The sequence below is a fragment of the Boleophthalmus pectinirostris genome, unplaced genomic scaffold, assembly GCF_026225935.1.
Source record: "Boleophthalmus pectinirostris isolate CB_2022bp ecotype Guang Dong unplaced genomic scaffold, ASM2622593v1 HiC_scaffold_9, whole genome shotgun sequence".
Lineage (NCBI taxonomy): Eukaryota > Metazoa > Chordata > Actinopteri > Gobiiformes > Gobiidae > Boleophthalmus > Boleophthalmus pectinirostris.
In genome coordinates, this window is record NW_026571541.1 from 36,748,281 (window position 1) to 36,767,014 (window position 18,734).

General features: G+C 38.4%; 1 protein-coding gene across 1 annotated transcript in view; it reads left to right on the plus strand.

Moving 5' to 3' along the window:
- Positions 1–18,734, plus strand: part of tbx4 (T-box transcription factor 4) — a 104,932-nt gene that overhangs the window by 53,968 nt on the left and 32,230 nt on the right. Inside the window, exons 3-4 of the mRNA XM_055166719.1 lie at positions 17,035–17,176; positions 18,276–18,370. Coding sequence (XP_055022694.1) covers positions 17,035–17,176; positions 18,276–18,370 — 237 coding nt within the window. The remainder of the gene's footprint in view (positions 1–17,034; positions 17,177–18,275; positions 18,371–18,734) is intronic.

The window sequence follows — 18,734 nt, forward strand, 5'->3', positions numbered from 1 at the left end:
GTTTAGACCTGCCTGGTTTTAGTCCTGGTTTAGACCTGGTTTAGTTTAGTCCTGGTTTAGACCTGGTTTAGTCCTGGTTTAGTCCTGGTTTAGTCCTGGTTTAGACCTGGTTTAGACCTGGTTTAGACCTGGTTTAGTCCTGGTTTAGTCCTGGTTTAGTCCTGGTTTAGTCCTGGTTTAGACCTGGTTTAGACCTGGTTTAGTCCTGGTTTAGTCCTGGTTTAGTCCTGGTTTAGACCTGGTTTAGTCCTGGTTTAGACCTGGTTTAGACCTGGTTTAGTCCTGGTCTAAAGGTCACAGGTCATTTTTGGTGGAGCTTGGGGACTTTTTCCGCCTGATATTAAAGGTTCAATTACCTTTAATGGACTTAAACATTATTTGCTTGTTTTCCCTCTCAGGCTCAAATTAAATTTTAGTAACAGGAAAAATCTGATATTTGGGGAAAATGATCATATGGGGCAGTAATATACAATCCTGACTTTTTTTAGAGAGAGACATTCACATCAGTGTGTCTGGGATGTTGCAGATTTGCAGTATTGGTCCCGTGTGGTAAATTAACACTGAAGACTGAAAATGATATGAAGACTAACTTTATTTGTAAACCACTTTTCATAATAATGAAAACATAAATCACAGTGTAACAGCTTCACAGTGACACAACAACATCAGTTTTTCGTGTGGTGCTTCAAGAAACAATTTTTATGCTTTGTAAACAACAAAAGTACTAAAAGGCCGTTTGTGTGGAGTCGTTCTTGCACCGTCTGCATCGTCCACGTTTATCAGCATGGATTTGAGAAAAAAAAAAAAAGCTCATAAAGTATGGATGTGGAGTAAGTAGGTAATTGGCATTTAGCTGTTGCAAATCTGCAACGTCTGCCTGGAGAGGGTTAAGAGTGAAGACAGTTGGAGATTATTTGTGGTACGTTGCTTGGAAAAGTGTAATTAATTCTTTGAGAAAATTCAACTATTAACTCTGTACAAAATTATGAAAAAAAAAAGGTTTATTTGTATTATTTATTCTGTTTTTATTTGAGGAAGATAATTTGTTATCTCACAAAGAAATAGCGTTTCATGGCGTTTAAGTAAAGCAATAAAAGTTAAGTTTGTATTGATGGAAACTGATCAAAGGCAACTGGAAAACTCTGCCTGTTAAATCACAAAGTCTGATTCTATGACCATGACTTTCAGCACCAACATATGTAAATTATTTTTGCACCAAAATATCACAAGAAGGCAGTAACATTAAAAATTACATTTTAAAAAATCAGTGTAAAAAACAATCTCAGCAGAAAATACCAACACACTGGAAGAATCTGCTCATTCTGGTCCCTTTGCCTCGTCCATGTAGATCATCTGTGTTGGTTTCTTCTCACTAAGTTTTCCTCACGACTAATGAACTTCAGAAATAATGTTTGGATCCTGTCATCATCTGCAGTGTCAAGGTGATCATTTTGTGCTCTTCTTCTCTGAACGTTCTGGTGCTTTAATACAACAGAATCGTCTCCATTCATGAATCTCACATCGACATCACCGTGTTCGTCTGACATATTCCCAATGAACCACCTGATGTCATAAACACACGCACTGGCTGGTACAGAGAGAAATCTGCACAATCTCATTTTGTATTTCAGAAACTGACACTTCAGAACATTAAATGATCTTGAGATGTTCTCCTCATTTCTAACTTGACACCGGAATGAAACTGTGGTGTGATCTAGTACCGTTCTTTGTCTTGCTGTAGCTCGTCACGTTTGGGAGTAAGTTCATGGTTTGTAATGTATTTAGAGCTTTGTAAAGAAGAAGAAGAAGAAGAAGAAGCAAGCCCACTCAAACATCTGGAGTGAGGTTAATATTTGACTGCTGTCAGTTGTCTAAAGACTGGTCCTTGCCACAAAAACCATCACAAACAATGTACCACAAATAATCTCCAGTTGTCTTCCCTTAAAACAAGCAATTAGTGTTTAAAGGTTGTATGGAGGATTTTTTTTTTTTGTTTCAAATTGTCAGTGAAAGTTTAAAACACCATTACAGAGACGCAGCAGCTTTGTAATTATGATGACCAAAAAAAAAAGAATGAAAATCTATCAACTGTGGACGTAGTGACACCAGATAAACATCAGCAAATACAAAACGAGGCTCCCTCATTTTCTATTGGCTGTTAGATCGTCAATCAAACTTCTTACGTTTCTAGTGTAACTGACTCGTCGGCGCGCGGGGATTTCGTGGTTTATGCGGCGGTTCTTTGCGGGTTTTTCAAACTGTCGCTTCCTCGCAGTTCGCACAAAGTTTGTAGCGATGGCGGACGAGAATCCACGACCGGTTCGCCGCAAAAGAAAGTCCGTTTTTGAGGTCGCTGAAAGAAGAAGAGAAGGGGAAAAGGAGCAAAGCCAAACTGAGGTGATTCTTGGAGATCTCTTCCAGCGATTACGCAAACGAAGCAGACGAAGGGTCTAAAAACTGATGTGTCGGTCGCTAAATTATTTCTAGACGGGTCACTTCAACAGTATTTCTGAACGTGCACTGACTGTAAACAAACGTGATTTCTAGAGTAAAGAGGTGGGAGGAGGTGTTTCTACTGCGGGAGATGTGGAGGAGGGAGGTGGTGTCACGCATGCACGACATTTGAAAAAGGACTGTCGCTGTATTTCTTTTCCCTTAAAAAATCCTCTATACAACCTTTAAGTCTATTAAATGTATCTGAACCTTTCTATCAGGTGGAAAAGTCCCTAAGCTCCACCAAAAATGACCCGTGAGAGCTCATTTTCAGAAATTACGTTTGAAATGAAGTAAGTTAATAGTAGATGTTTTTATTACTTTAAACTAATCAGAATTTGCCAAAGTTTCTCTGGTAAAAAATGTATCAACATCTAACTGTGCCACACGAGGAACCGAGGCTCCAAGGAAGGGACCAAAAAGTAACATTTGTTCTGTGACCATATTTGGGGCTCTACACCGTCTAGGGGTGTGCAAAAATATCGGAATATCGATATATTGTATTGTTTAATGTGATGATACAGTATCGATATCGTGGGCTGCTGTATCGATATATCACCAAGAGTATTTTTAGGTGTGTTTTACTAAATTATTTTGTTACAGCTACAGTTTTGTTGCTTGTGGAGTGAAAGGAAACTCATTTATTCGACACATTTGATATTTTCACTGTTTTGATGATTAAAATGTTTCTGTTTCATATGAACTTTACAGAAGAAGTGGTTTAACAAAGACTTTTAGTGTCACAGTCATGATTTAGCCTTTATTTTTTATTGAACCGTATCGAATCAATTTGAAATCTATCATATCGAATCGAAAGTGCACTGTATCGAGATATGTATCGTATCGTGGCCTGTGTATCGAGGTGTGTATCGTATCGGCAACTTCTTAATGATACTCAGCCCTAACACCGTCCACATAAAAGCTCAGAAAAGTGTGAGATTGTGTCAGAAATGTTGATTCTCTCAAATATTCAGGTTCAGCAGTGAGTTTGTAAATATCTGCTTGGAGTAAACAGATCTTGGACCTCAAAAATTGAAAAAAAAAAAATCAGCAGCAACCAAATGTGAGATTTCGGGGGCCCACAGCGCCCCCCTTAATAAAGACACACAATATTTGACAAAAGATTCAGAATCTATGACCAAGAATCTACAATAATACAAATCTTCATCTTCTAGCTCTGTTTTTTATGAAGTTCTGGTCTCTCAAACATGTTTATAAATTAAGGCTTCAGAAAAAGTGAGCAAGGCCCCAAAATTTCAACAAGCCACAACTCAGGAACGACTCAAGGGATTGAGCTAAAATTTTAGTTTCTTTTATTTGGAGATTTTAGAAATTTTTAGAATTTTTTTCAGTCAAATCTGAGACGGCTCAAAGGGGAGGGCGGCTGATTTCATAAGGACTGATCCAAACGCTGCTGAAATTTTACAACACATTTTTAGTTTGGCCCACGTTTTGTCCCAAGTTTTTAATTTTGGCCTCTGTGAGTTTGAGTTTGACGCCTCTGCTTTAATGAAAAACTACAAGTGTTTGCACTTAAAATAAGAAACCAAACTGAACGTTGGTTGAATTAAGAAAAACACACAGTCACACGTACACTTCATTTTACGTTGTCAAGTTAAATCGACTCAAATAAAGTAAAACGTTCTGAATTTATGTAGATATTGTTTTTTAAATTGTGGCTTTATTTTCATAGGACACATAAGGTAGATAAAGTCTAAATTAAAATGGCTTAAATTAAGAACATTTGACTTTATTTGAGTCGATTTAACTTCAGTCTAACAATGGAAAATGTGTTGTTGTTTTTTTTTATTTCAAGCAACATTACGTTTAGTTTCTTATTTTAAGTGCAAAGAGTTGCTTAGTTGTAGAGTTTCGATCCATTGCTGAATACCTTTACTTGTCCCGTGACTCAAATCGTGATAAAACTTTCTTAACTCAAGTCATCTTAACTTAGATTTTCGTTTTTGCGGCGTGAACTAACTTTCACTTTGCACCAGGAGTAATTAAAAACCAAACACTGGCTGTTATCTGCTCTGTTTTATCCTCGTTTAAATTCACCTTTACGTTTAGTTCTATTCGGGATGTAACAATAACCAAAATATCATGGTATCGTATCAATATCGTGTCTTACAATAATATCGTGGACCGTCACAATATATCGAATCACAAGTGTTTTAAGTTCTAAACGTAAGAAAACGAAAAAACAACAACAGTTTTCTTCATTATTTGTGTCCAAGACCAAAATAAAAAAAACAGATAATGATTTGTTTTTTCATTTTTTGATTTTGTGTTTAAATGAAAAATGGAAAAAGCGGATAACGGACTAAACCAGGACTAAACCAGGACTAAACTAGGATTAAACAGGTCTGAACCAGGACTAAACCAGGACTACCAGGACTAAACAGGACTAAACTAGGACTAAACCAGGACTAACCAGGACTAAACCAGGACTGAACCAGGACTAAACCAGGACTAAAACCAGGACTGAACCAGGACTAAAACAGGACTAAACTAGGACTAAACCAGGACTAAACCAGGACTAAAACAGGACTAAACTAGGACTAAACCAGGACTAAACCAGGACTGAACCAGGACTAAAACAGACTAAACTAGGACTAAACCAGGACTAAACCAGGACTAAACCAGGACTGAACCAGGACTAAACCAGGACTAAACCAGGACTGAACCAGGACTAAAACAGGACTAAACTAGGACTAAACCAGGACTAAACCAGGACTGAACCAGGACTAAACCAGGACTAAACCAGGACTGAACCAGGACTAAACAGGACTAAACCAGGACTAAACCAGGACTGAACCAGGACTAAAACAGGACTAAACTAGGACTAAACCAGGACTAAACCAGGACTAAACCAGGACTGAACCAGGACTAAAAACAGGACTAAACCAGGACTAAACCAGGACTAAACCAGGACTAAACCAGGACTGAACCAGGACTAAACCAGGACTAAACCAGGACTAAACCAGGACTGAACCAGGACTAAACCAGGACTAAACTAGGACTAAACCAGGACTGAACCAGGACTAAAACAGGACTAAACCAGGACTAAACCAGGACTAAACCAGGACTAAAACAGGACTAAACTAGGACTAAACCAGGACTAAACCAGGACTAAACCAGGACTGAACCAGGACTAAAACAGGACTAAACTAGGACTAAACCAGGACTAAACCAGGACTAAAACAGGACTAAACAGGACTAAACAGGTCTGAACCAGCTCTAAACCAGATTTGAACCAGGACTAAACCAAGTCTAAGTCTTGGTCTCAGTCCTGGTCTGGTCCCAGTCTGGTCCTGGTTTCCAGATCACCCGGTTGCCTACACGGGCGCACGTCCAGGCCAGTCCAGGCACTTCTTGTTTAGTCCTGGTTTAGTCCTGGTTCAGTCCTGGATTAGTCCTAGTTTAGGACTGAGACCAGGACCAGACCAGGACCGGGACTAAGATTGGGACTGAGACCAGGACCAGACCAGGACCGGGACTGAGATTGGGACTGAGGTTAGGAGTGAGACCAGTTTAGACCTGTTTTAGTCCAGGTTCAGTCCGACATCGCAGCTTAAGTCACAGAAACTGGATTTTTTTTTTTTATCAAAAAATGAAAAAAAAAAAAATCTTTATCTGTTTTTTTTATTTTGGTTTTGGAGACAAATAATGAAGAAAATAGTTGTTTGTTTTTTTGTTGTTGTTGTTTTTTTTTTCATTTTCTTATTTTTGGTTTTATTTTGAAAAACAAATGAACAAACGACACATGGATTAACTACATAGACCATGATCCTTTGCTCCATTTCAGTGCCGAATACATGAAGAAATAACTATTATAATCACTTTTAAATCTTCTTTGTTTGGATTATGACAGAACCAAAGTCTTGTCGGGGCATTTTAACAGGAAAAAGTCACAGTTTTTTTAGTCTCCACAAAATATCACAATAAATATCGTACCGTGGATGTATATCGTGAAAATATCGAGAGATTTGGATATCGTTACATCTCTAGTTTTTATGATAAATCGTTTAAAACAACAGTGTTATTTTATGAATGTTTTTATTTCATTTTTAATTCTCAAAATGCTCCCTGTTGTCTTTTATTTCTGGGTTAAAATCAGAACCCGTGACCGTCTTATTTTGAAATTATTTGAACAGAACGCAGCAGATTTTCGTCATAACCAAAGTTTTAAGGTACAAAAAGACGATTAGGCTGAAATTCTGCGTACAAGTGTCAGTAAAATCCGGTTTATTTGAAACTATTTTAGTCGAAGTTTAGTCGGCAGTTCAACTTGAGTAAATTTTTAAAGAACCCGTACTTTTCTAGCAGCGTACTTTTCCTCCTGCGTGAGTTATTTTTGTTCGTACGATGTCCTTGAGCCCAGAACGGCGCCTTTAAATAAATTCTCGCCGCGTTCCTTCAGATATGATTCGGTTTGTCTCATTTTTGTGTCTATTTCTTTTTAAAAACACCAGATTTTGTGACTTATTTAGTGTGTTGTCACTTATTTGTCTCCATGGAGATGTTGTTGCTTTGTCTAGAATGTTCCACAGTGGAGATTATCTCAAGGGACGACTACAGGCGACATTACAGGTCAGATCTGTGGAGAGGCAGAGAATGATTGTATTTTTGAGCAACAGAAACACTCGTCATGAATAAAAGTGAGATGTGTTTGTGTTTAAAACTCTTCCAGACCTAAAGGCAGGTTTAGTAAATTTATCCTCGCCTGGATTTTTTTCTTAATTTTGCTTTTAAAACTCCCCCTTTTACCTCCTAATGAAGTGTTTTACATCCTTTTTTTTTCAGTACAACCTGTTATTTCACAATCTGCTGCTGTAGTTGTGTCATGTGGCTGTAATAAAAACTACAGGACCAGAAATACAAATGAAAAAAAAAAAAACAAAACGGAAGATATAATTCACACTCACGCAGCAAACATGAATAAACAACTTTTAGGATATAAAAAATGTTTAATTTAGGGCTTTAGCTACAAAAGTGCAAAATATCAAGTCTGTAAATAAACTAAAAATATCCTTATTGCCTCAAAACAAAACAAAACAAAAAGTGCATGACTTTCCTGGTGGTGGAAACAGCTGGTGTCAGGTCCAGGGCTCAGAGCCGCATCACTTCCTGTATTTCAATGGGGTTTATTACATTTGGATTTGGATTTCTGGACTAGGGATGGGCAATCAATTAAATTTTCTTAATCGATCATCAGGAGAATAAACGATTGATTTTCAATTAATCATTAACATTTTTATATTAACCCTCTCAGGCTGAAATTAATTTTTAGTAACAGGAAAAATCTGATATTTGGGGAAAATGATCATATGGGGCAGTAATATACAATCCTGACTTTTTTTGAGAGACATTCACATCCAGTGTGTCTGGGATGTTGCAGATTTGCAGTATTGGTCCCGTGTGGTAAATTAACACTGAAGACTGAAAATGATATGAAGACTAACTTTATTTGTAAACCACATTTCATAACAATGAAAACATAAATCACAGTGTAACAGTTTTACAGTGGCACAACAACATCAGTTTTTCATGTGGTGCTTCAAGAAACAATTTTTATCCTTTGTAAACAACAAAAGTACTTTACACTTCTTACAGGTTGTTTGTGTGGAGTCATTCTTGCACAGTCTGCGTCGTCCACGTTTATCAGCATGGATGGGAAAAAAGGCTCCTGAGTTTAAAAAGCTCATAAAATATGGATGTGGAGTAAGTAGGTAATTGGCATTTAGCTGTTGCAAATCTGCAGCGTCTGCCTGGAGAGGGTTAAGATGATCATCATTACATGCATTACTATCTGCACTACTAATCTGCATAAATAAACTCAACTTTACGACATATAAACATAACGAATCTAGAGTCACATCAGCCTGTTTGACATTATAATGTGTTTAATGCAGATTTGTTCAAATCTCACAGAAACAAAACTTAAAACTGCATCGCTAATTTGCATAAACTAAGCAAAGATAAAACTCCAGCTCTTGTGTCGCTGATGTGGTTCAATTTCTGTTGGATTAAAAGACATGACTCAGGTGAATACAGGTCAGTGTGACCAGATTTGTGTTTGTCAAAACCAGGACAGCGTACGGGGGGAGGGGGGCGGGGCCTCGTCATCCACATTGAGCGACTCTCACCTGGAAAAACTTTTTCCCACTGGACACAGAAACATATGTGCTGCTTTATCCACTGTGCACATGGACTCACACTTGTCCCAACGCAACGGAAAGTGTGGAATTTCTTGTACAAATCATCGTTAAATCCACATTTGTGCTTCGGTTCGTTACAGACTGACCCACTGTTTGTGTCTCGCTCCTTCTGATGCAGAGACATGTACACACCTGTTTGGTCACGATACACACAGTGACCTACATTCGGTTTGTCCATTAAAATCAACATAATCGATGAAATTCTTAATGATCAATTATCGATTAATCGAACTAATCATGCCCATCCCTAATTTTGACTGAAATAAAATAGGATGCACAATTCCACAGACCAAGATGTGTAATTTGTCATTTATTTGAGAAATAACTGCACTTAGAGCGACTTTTTCAATTGTTACAAACACAGACGCTCAGAGCATCGACTAGTTTGACTCACTTCACTCTTTGGCAAAGTTTGGACCAATCAAAATGGACAGAGCACAAAACAAAAACAAAGCTCCTATTGGACACTCGTTTTCTCTTCGTCGTCACACAGCGAGTGTGTGATGTAGGATAATGACGGAAATCTGCTCCTAAAGCCAAAAGTCTCGGCAAGGAGGAAAAAGTACCGTATTTTTTGGGCTATTAGACGCGCTCTTAAGCCTCCAACTCCACCAAAAAAGACCGCGCCCCACAATCCAGAGCGCCCCATACACGAATCCACTCTGGTGTCCCAGCACGACTTCAGTAAACTACAAAGTAAAACTTGACAAGTAAAATTATCCACCAATGATAAATGTGTTTGTCTTAATTCAAGCAACATTAGATTTAGTTTATTATTTTAAGTGCAAGAAGTTGTTGTAATTTAAGTGTAGTAAAGATGTATCTTCATATTTTAAGCACAAACAGTCGCGTTCAATTGGCAGATCATTTTACTTTTCATGTGAAATTTACTCAAATCATGATCAAACTTTCTTAATTCAAGTCATTTTAACTTGACTAGATTTTGTTTTTTGCTTTGTATTGTGTAATTTCTTGGACTACTTTGTACTTCTACTAGTTTATTATTATTTTGAAGTAACAGTACTTTTACTTCAGTACAATTTTTGAGGACTTTATCTCCTCTGGTACAAACCTGTGCTGGATAATCTGCTGATTTATTGGACCAAAATACCGTTGCTGTGCCAATGGGCAAAACACACTTCTGCCAGAGGATTTTCAAACTCTCTTTCTGAAGTCAGATGCTGACTGATGATTTTTTTTTCTAAAACTTTAAAACTATGTTCACGTAATGACTAAACTCTTCTGTATTTTAATGTTTTGTGTGAATATTTAGATAGAGCTGTTGCTATGGTGACGCTAAAAAAGCCACTGTTTTTGTGCATTTCTCGTTCACAAAACACTTTTTTTATTATATTTTCCATTTTCCTTCACAATATTTTTTTAAAGGAGACATAGGAGTGTGCAAAAATATTGAAATATCGATATATCGTATTGTTTAATTTGATGATTCAGTATCGATATCGTGGGCTGCTGTATCGATATATCACCAAGAGTATTTTTTGGTTTATTTAACTAAATTATTTTGTTACAGCTACAGTTTTGTTGTTTGTTCAGAGGAAGGAAACTCGTTTATGCGACACATTTGACATTTTCATTGTTTTGATGATTAAATGTTTGTGTTTCATATGAACTTTGCACAAGAAGAAGTGATTTAACAAAGACTTTTAGTGTCACAGACATGATTGATCGTGATCGTATCGGCAATTTCTGAATAATACCCAACCCTAAGGAGACATACAGTGCTTGTGTTTGCTCTATAGTTATAATCTAGGTCAGTGTTTCACAAACTTTTTTTCTGGGGACCCACATTTTAAAAATCACAAACCTTCACGACCCAAGTCAGTCAGTCGACATTATTTATAAATCACAAAGTAAAGTTGTATTTGAGCATTATTGAACATTATTGAGGATATTTTATTGTTGACTGAGTGATCGTGTCTCTGCACAATTAGTATTACTCAAGTTTTAAACAAAGAAAAACTATAATTGAACCAGAAATAAAAGGATCCGTAAGTCGCCTGTTTGGATATAGTATATTACAGACTGACATGCAGATCGTGACAAGGCGACCCAAATAAAATCCCGACCCACCTGAGGATCGTGACCCAGTCTTTGGGAAATAATGATCTATGGCACCAGTGGATCATTCTGTTATAATTTGGGTGTTTTAAAGCACGACATTGATCTAAAACAACTTCATAAAATAAACAAACGTTGATTTCCGTGTCAGAAAACTGTGGTGTCCAGTGGGAGCTGACGTCGGCGTAAACATCATGACAACAAAGCGCCGTGTGCTGTGGGCTCCTCCTGTGGATATCTGCACATCACACTAGAGCAGGGGTCTTCAACGTTTTTCAGGCCAGGAAACCCCGAACTGATGGAGACTTGGAGCAGGGACCTCCTACAATATATATGGTTTACAATTGTGTTTTATATAAAACTGGGCTTGTCGTGTATAAACATCCATCCATTTTCTTCCTCTTATCCGGGGCCGGGTCGCGGGAGCATCAGTCTAAGCAGAGACTCACAGACTTCCTTCACCCCAAACATGTCTGGGTCTTCCCTGGGGCCTCCTCCCGGTGGGACATGCCCGGAACATCTCCCGAGGGAGACGCCCAGGAGGCATCCGGAACAGATGCCTAAGCCTCCTCAACTGCTCCTCTCCACGTGGAGGAGCAGCGGCTCTACTCCGAGCTCCTCCAGTGTGTCTGAGCTCCTCACCCTATCTCTAAGGGAGCGCCCAGCCACCGTGCAGAAGAAACTCATTTCGAGCGCTTGTATTCGTGATCTAGTCCTTTTGGTCATTACCCAGAGCTCATGACCAGAGGTGAGTGTAGGGATGAAGATTGACGGTAAATCAAGAGCTTTGTCTTTCGGCTCAGCTCCTCTTCACCACAACGGTCCGATACAGCGACCGCATCACTGCCGACGCTGCACCTGTCCACCTGTCAATCTCACGCTCCATCCTCCCCTCACTCCAGAACAAAACCCCGAGATACTTGAACTCCTCCACTTGAGGCATGTACAAACAGCTGCTCTGTTATTGTACATTCAATACTGGGGGGGGGGGGTCTGTCGAAGTCGTTTAAAAAGTCCAGGCTGATCCTGAAATCCTGAGCTGAATCTAGCTCCATCTCCAGCTCAGAAAATGGGCTCAAAATGTGACTTTTATAATGATCTGATTAAACGAGAGGAGTCACAGCGCACATGGACAAGAGTTTGGTTTAGGACAGGCATGTCCAAACTACGGCCCGTGGGCTGAATCTAAAATGTGGCCCTCAGACAAATGTTTCTTGGCCCTCAGGCTTCCAGGTGAATTGGCCCAAATGACTTTACATCAATTAAAAAATAACTTTTTACTGCAAGTTTTTTTTTTTTTTTAATCTACCTTGATAAAGCGAATATTTAATATTTAGTGTTTGGTGTTAAGGATCTTAGCCCGAATAAAGACTGAAGGTCATTCGAACGTGTTTAAACATTCACAGATTTCAATTATTCACTGTATTCAACACAAGTCTACAGCCCTCGATCGGTCTTCTGCTTTGTCTGTGTTTACATATGTGGCCCTTGATAAAGAAAGTTTGGACACCCCTGGTATAGGACATGGAACTTTTCCAGTCTCCTCTTCTTCTCCCGGTCGCTCCATGGACAGAGAGGAGGAGGCTGTGGAGTCTGGAGTCTGGTTTAAGCGCTCAGGGACTGAAGCTGCTTGACCTCTTCCCGATGCTCGGTCGCACGTGAGGAGCTTAAGTTCCGCTCTGCGTAAAAGTGAAGCTGTAACAGAACTCTTCACATGTACCGAACAAGAAACGATAAAATCCATGCCGATGTGTTTCGAGAGACGAGGGAATGAAGAAAGAGAAACAGACGTGATGAAAGAGCGAACAGACAGAACCCACTGAAAACTGGTTCATTCTCATCCTTCAAAAATTAAGAAACATATATTAAAAAAAAAGTCTAATCAGCCAAAGACTTTGCGAGCTCCCTGCAGTACCTCCACGACTTCTGCACTAGAGCATAGCATTTTTTTTTTCACATTCGTACCAAAATGATGACGTGACGCTGCAGAATCCTACGTGTATCAGCGATTAATAAAATAAAACTGGAGAATGAAGTGCGGCCGACACAGTGGGCGTGTGCCGGAGCTGAAAACAGAGATGACGTCTTGAAATTAAGTGGTTAAAGATGAGTCAAACATGCACGAATCTCTCCAGATACGACTCCGACTGATGAAATGAGAAGAAAACAAGTCTAACAGTTATTGTTTTGTCTGGAATGTTTCACAGTGTGGCATTAAAGCTTTCTATCTCCACGGAGACCAATCAGTAGCGCTACATCTTTGAGCTTTTTATCGTGGGCGTGTTCGTTTGTTTTAGTTTTGGTCTTGAATGAACTGTGAGATTCTCTTTTAAAACACTTTCATCTCCTCAAACACCAACTGTGCCCAAACTCAGACTAAAAACTAAAGACTAAAGACTTTCTTCTGTTTCGGGTTTTGGCAAAATAAAGTCTGAGGTTTTACCGTCGGCACGAGATGGAGCTTTCATCGGCAGAAGAGAGAAAGGGGAGGAAAAGAGGGAGAGAGAAAAGAGAGATCCATCCATCCATGTGACAGTGTAAGAAAGAGAGAGAGAGAGAAGAAAGAAAGGACAGAGAGAGATGAGAAAGAGAAGAGAGAGACAGAGGAGAGAGAAGAGAAAGACGAGAGATGAGAAAGAGAAGAGAGAGACAGAGGAGAGAGAAGAGAAAGAGCAGAGAGAGATAGAGAGAGAGAGAGAGAAAGACAAGAGACGAGAAAGAGAAGAGAGAGAGACAGAGAGAGAGGAGAGAGAAGAGAAAGAGAAGAGAGAGAGAGACAGAGGAGAGAAGAGAAAGAGAAGAGAGAGAGAGAGAGAGGAGAGAGAAGAGAAAGAGAAGAGAGAGAGAGAGAGAGAGGAGAGAGAAGAGAAAGAGAAGAGAGAGAGAGACAGAGGAGGGAGAAGAGAAAGAGGGGAGAGAGGCTGAGAAAGAGGAGAGAGAGAGAAGAGAGACAGATGAGAGAGAAGAGAGAAAGGACAGAGAGCGAGAAGAGAAAGAGAAGAGAGAGAGAGAAGACAGAGAAGAGAGAAGAGAAAGAAAGAGGAAAGAGAGGAGAGGGGAGAGACAGAGGAGAAGAAGAGAGAGATGAGAGAGAAGAAAAAGAGCAGAGAGACACAGAGGAGAGAGAAGAGAAAGAGAAGAGAGAAAGGACAGAGAGAGCGAGAAGAGAAATAAGAGAGAGAGAGAGACAGAGGAGAGAGGAAACAAAGAGCAGAGAAAGGGGAAAAGGAGAGACAAGAGAAAGAGAGGAGAGAGAGACAGATGAGAGAGGAGAGAAAGAGAAGAGAGAAAAGAAAGAAGAGAGAGGAAACAAAGAGCAGAGAGAGAGGCAAAGGAGAGACAAGAGAAGGAGAAGAGAGAGAGATGAGAGAGAAGAGAAAGGGCAGAGAGAGAGACAGAAAAGAGAAAGGAGAAAGAGAAAGCTGGACGATTTGGTGAAAAAAAAAATTATAATTATTTCATCTATGTGACAATCTAAGAGAGAGAGAGAGGGAAGAGAGAAGGGAAAAGAGAGAGAGAGAAGAGAAAGAGGGAAAGAAAAGAGAAAGAGGAGAGAGAGAAAGCTGGGCAATTTGATGATTAAAACTGAATCGTGATTTCATCTAATTTAAGAGAGAGAGAGAGAAAGGAAAAAGAGAGCACGAGAGAGAAGAGAAAGAGGAGAGAGAAAGGAATAAATAAATACAAAATACAAATACAAAAATTTGTAAAAAGAAAAATAGCAAATAAAATCAAATAAAAAAACAGTCAGAGGAGCACACGACTCTCACGCTTTTTTAAAATTCTGTGAGTAAAAGTGTTTTTTGTTGTATTTTTTGTATGAAAGTCGTTCTATAAGTAAAGTTTGATTTGATGATTTGATAACACGAGGGGGGAGAAGTTCTAAAGTTTGGGGCCGACCACAGAAAAGGCCCAGTTTCCGCGGTTTTTGAGTCTCGTTTTGGGCCTCAGTCCGATTTCAAAATTGCTTAAACCGCCGTGTTTATTTTGATTCTGGATGAACTTTATGTTTCTGTGTTTTCCCTCAGTCGTCCCGAGGGTCCATGATACAGGAGCAGCTTCTTTACTCGTGTCAGAAATGAAGAAGCTACTTGGAAAACTGGCAAAAAAAAAAAAAAAAAGTTGACAGATTTGAACCTTCTTTCGCCAAATTTTTCTGGTCGGGATGAGTTCAGGGTGTGTCGTGTTGCTTTTTTATGGACATGTCAGCTCTACGTTACAAAAAAAAAAAAGAAAAAAATAATACTTTTTTACCTACATTTTATTCCGAGCACGTCCCCATGTGTCGCGTGTGAGTGTGACGTGAATTATGAGGACATTAACACACGTTTTATTTATAAATGTCAGAATAACAGAGAATCCTTCTGTAAAACACCGGGACTATATTCTCAGGCGTATCCCTCCGCCGCGGCAGTGTGTGGGCGTGATGTGTGTGTGTGTGTGTGTGTGTGATTTTAACACACACACAGGACTTTAGGTGCGCAGGACATTTTTAAATTATGAAAAATGAAACGATTTTGTGCATAAAAGTGAAAATTAAGGACCTCAGTACACAGTGTATTTTTATGAGATACTTTGATTATTATTTAGATTAAAGTTAAACCTGGAGTCTTTTATTTGTTCTTCAGTTGGTGGAACCTTTATCAAAGTTTTTATAGTTTTAAAAAATATGAACATTTTTATTGTATTTTAATATTTATCAGAAAGCAGAATTTTACTGAATAAATAATATGAAAATAAATGAAGAAATAAAGTTGTAGTTTTTAATTGGTCATGTCAGATTTTCCTTTGTTTGTATTGATGATGGATCCGTTTATTTTCATTATAATAATGTTTAAGGAGCAGTTTTAGAAATGTTTAGTGTGTTTGCTGATTCTTGATTTTTCCGCATGTATTTGAGCAGATACACAGTATAGATTTATTGAGGTCAGAATAAATCTGAATGTGCTCGTTGCATCGAAGTATAAAGTGTTTTATTGTCCAATAATCAGGAAGTGCATATTTACCTTGTTAGTTGCTGTTAACTTTACCGTGATGGTAAAACTCCACTCTGGTCTCGTTTAAAATGATTTAGTTCTGTTTTCCACATTTTTAAGATGGTAAAAATCAGGTACAGCCAAAGTATTTAGTTTTACTTTTGTTTTCCAGATAATATTTACTCTAAACATGAACTCAGGTCCATTTATCAACTCTGGATATTTCCTGAAACATCTCGTCACGATCTCGTCCCTGAAACAGCTCAGACTAAATCCACCTCACTCTGTGTTCTGTTACATGGACCAATCAGAGAACTGTACTCTGAATACTCTGAATACTCTGAATACTCTGAATACTCTGAATACTCTCAGTTTGAGTTGCCTTTGTATTATAGTGTAAAAAACAGGATATATAACATGATAAACCATAAAAAAAACATGATGTACAATATATACATTATCGTGTTAAAAAAAACGTGTGTGTGTGTGTGTGTGTAAATACAGACACACTGTATATATACTGTATATATATTATAAATGTGCAAAAAAAACATGGCATATATATTATACCATAAAAAACATGACGTATATTTATACTGTAAAAACATGATGTATATTTTATAGCATTTTATGACATGATACTATAGTGCAAAAGAACATGACATACATGTATGGCAGTGTAAAATACATGATGTATATATATTATAGCATAAATGATGATGTATATATATTATAGTGAAAAAAAAATTGACATTTATTCATGTCTAATTAGAGCAGGACTCAGCGCACACGCTCAGACAGCAGGAGATGTTTTATTTTGTTTTCTTTTGTCTCTCTCTTCCCAGGCAATTTAAAACCATAATTGCAATTTAATTTAGGAAGTTGTCAAAATACCAGAAAAACTAGAAACTGACTGATTTAAGAGTTGATACTAAAAAAACCCACATAACTGTAAAAAATGTGAATTTTCCTGAAAACTTTCATTTTGACTTTGATCAGAACAGTGTGAGAACAGCTGGTGTAATAAACAAATACTCTTACTTTGTGTTGGAAATTACAAAATTGTCTAAAAAAAAAACTTTTAAAAGGATCAGTTGAGTTCAGAAAATATATCGAGTATATGTTTTAGTACTGAAATTGAGTCTGAAATTTTAGTTTGGTGACAAATTGAAATACAGTGAGTGAAAATGTGTATTCTTATTTGTGTGTGTTTCTTGTATTTTTGTGAGTAAAGTGAGTGTTACCTGTTTACTTTACGTCCTCAGAGACAGAGAGATGCTGCAGGAGAAGAGCTCCGCGGCTCCAGACCAGCCCAGGGCCTCGTGTGGAGCTGAAGCCCAGAGCGAGGCGCCTCGAGTGGGACACGGCGCCAGCGGAGGGGCCCCTGGATCCAGAGAACACGACCAGGTACAGACGAGCTGGGGCCCGGGGAGGGGGGGAAACGTCTCTGTGTTTATGGAGAAAAATACAACATGTGATTTTTTTTGTGTTTTTGTTTTTCATTCTTGATTTGTACTTTATTATGAGTACAATACTTTTTTTTTTTTGAGTTTTAATTAAGATTTAACCACTCCAGTATTCAGATGCAATAAACCAAATAAATTACTGCAAACCACTAATTATGTTTTTAAATCACAAAATAATAAAACTCAAAACCACAAAAAATGCTCAGAAAATATACGACAAATCCGGTCATAAAAGTGAACTTTTTATTTCAGATCCAGAGTTATTGTTACTGCTTGTTATTGATTACTCTTATTGATCCCCAGATGGAAAACGTTTTCATTTCAGACACTCGGGCGACGAGCAGCAAACAGCTGTTAAATACACAACACAAATATATAAGAGAAAGTCAAAACTGTCCCAGTTACTCTGACTAATGCACGTTTATATTTCATTTAATTAATAATAAATAATTTGAAAGAGCAGGAACGTTCAGCTCATGCAGCGCCGCAGCGCGTGTGTGTGTGTGTATGTGTATGTGTGTGTGTGTGTGTGTGTGTGTGTGTGTGTGTGGTGTGTGTGTGTGTGTGTGTGGTGTGTGTGGTGCTGTGTGTGTGTGTCTGTGTGTGTGTGTGCGTGCGTGTGTGGGTGCATGCGTGTGTGTCTGTGTGTGTGTGTGTGTGTGTGTGTGTGTGTATGTGTGTGCGTGTGTGTGGTGTGTGTTGTGTGCGTGTGTGGTATGTGTGGGTGTATGTGTGTGTGGGTGTGTGTGTGGGTGTGTGTGTGTTGGTGTGTGTGTGTGTGTGTGTGTCTGTGTGTGTGTGTGTGTGTGTGTGTGTGTCTGTGTGTGTGTGTGTGTGTGTGTGTGTGTGTGTGTGTGTGTGTGTGTGTGTGTGTGTGTGTGTGTGTGTGTGTGTGTGTGTGCTGTGTGTGTGTGTGTGTGCGTGTGTGTGTGTGCACTCAGATGAACTTCTGTAAATATTTTGTAAAAGTGTCGTGTCCTTACTTCTCCGTCTCTTCTTTTCTAATGCCTGATAGTTTTTTTGTTTTTGTATTTTTGCAGAACATAGAGAACATAAAAGTGGCTCTTCACGAGCGAGATCTGTGGAAGAAGTTTCACGAAGCAGGAACTGAGATGATCATCACCAAAGCAGGCAGGTCTGTCTGACATCACATATACATGCACATACTCTATATACACACACACACACATATATACACACTATATATACAGTATATATACACACACACACACATATATATACAGTATATATACACACACACACACACATATATATACAGTATATACACACACACATATATACAGTATATATACACACACATATATACAGTATATATACACACACATATATACAGTATATACATGTACAGTCTGTCACTATACACACTTATAGATGTGCACATATATACACTTACATACTGGTACACACATCTATACACACTTATAGAGACTTATAGTTATACACTTATATACATTTATATACATTTATATACTGTTACA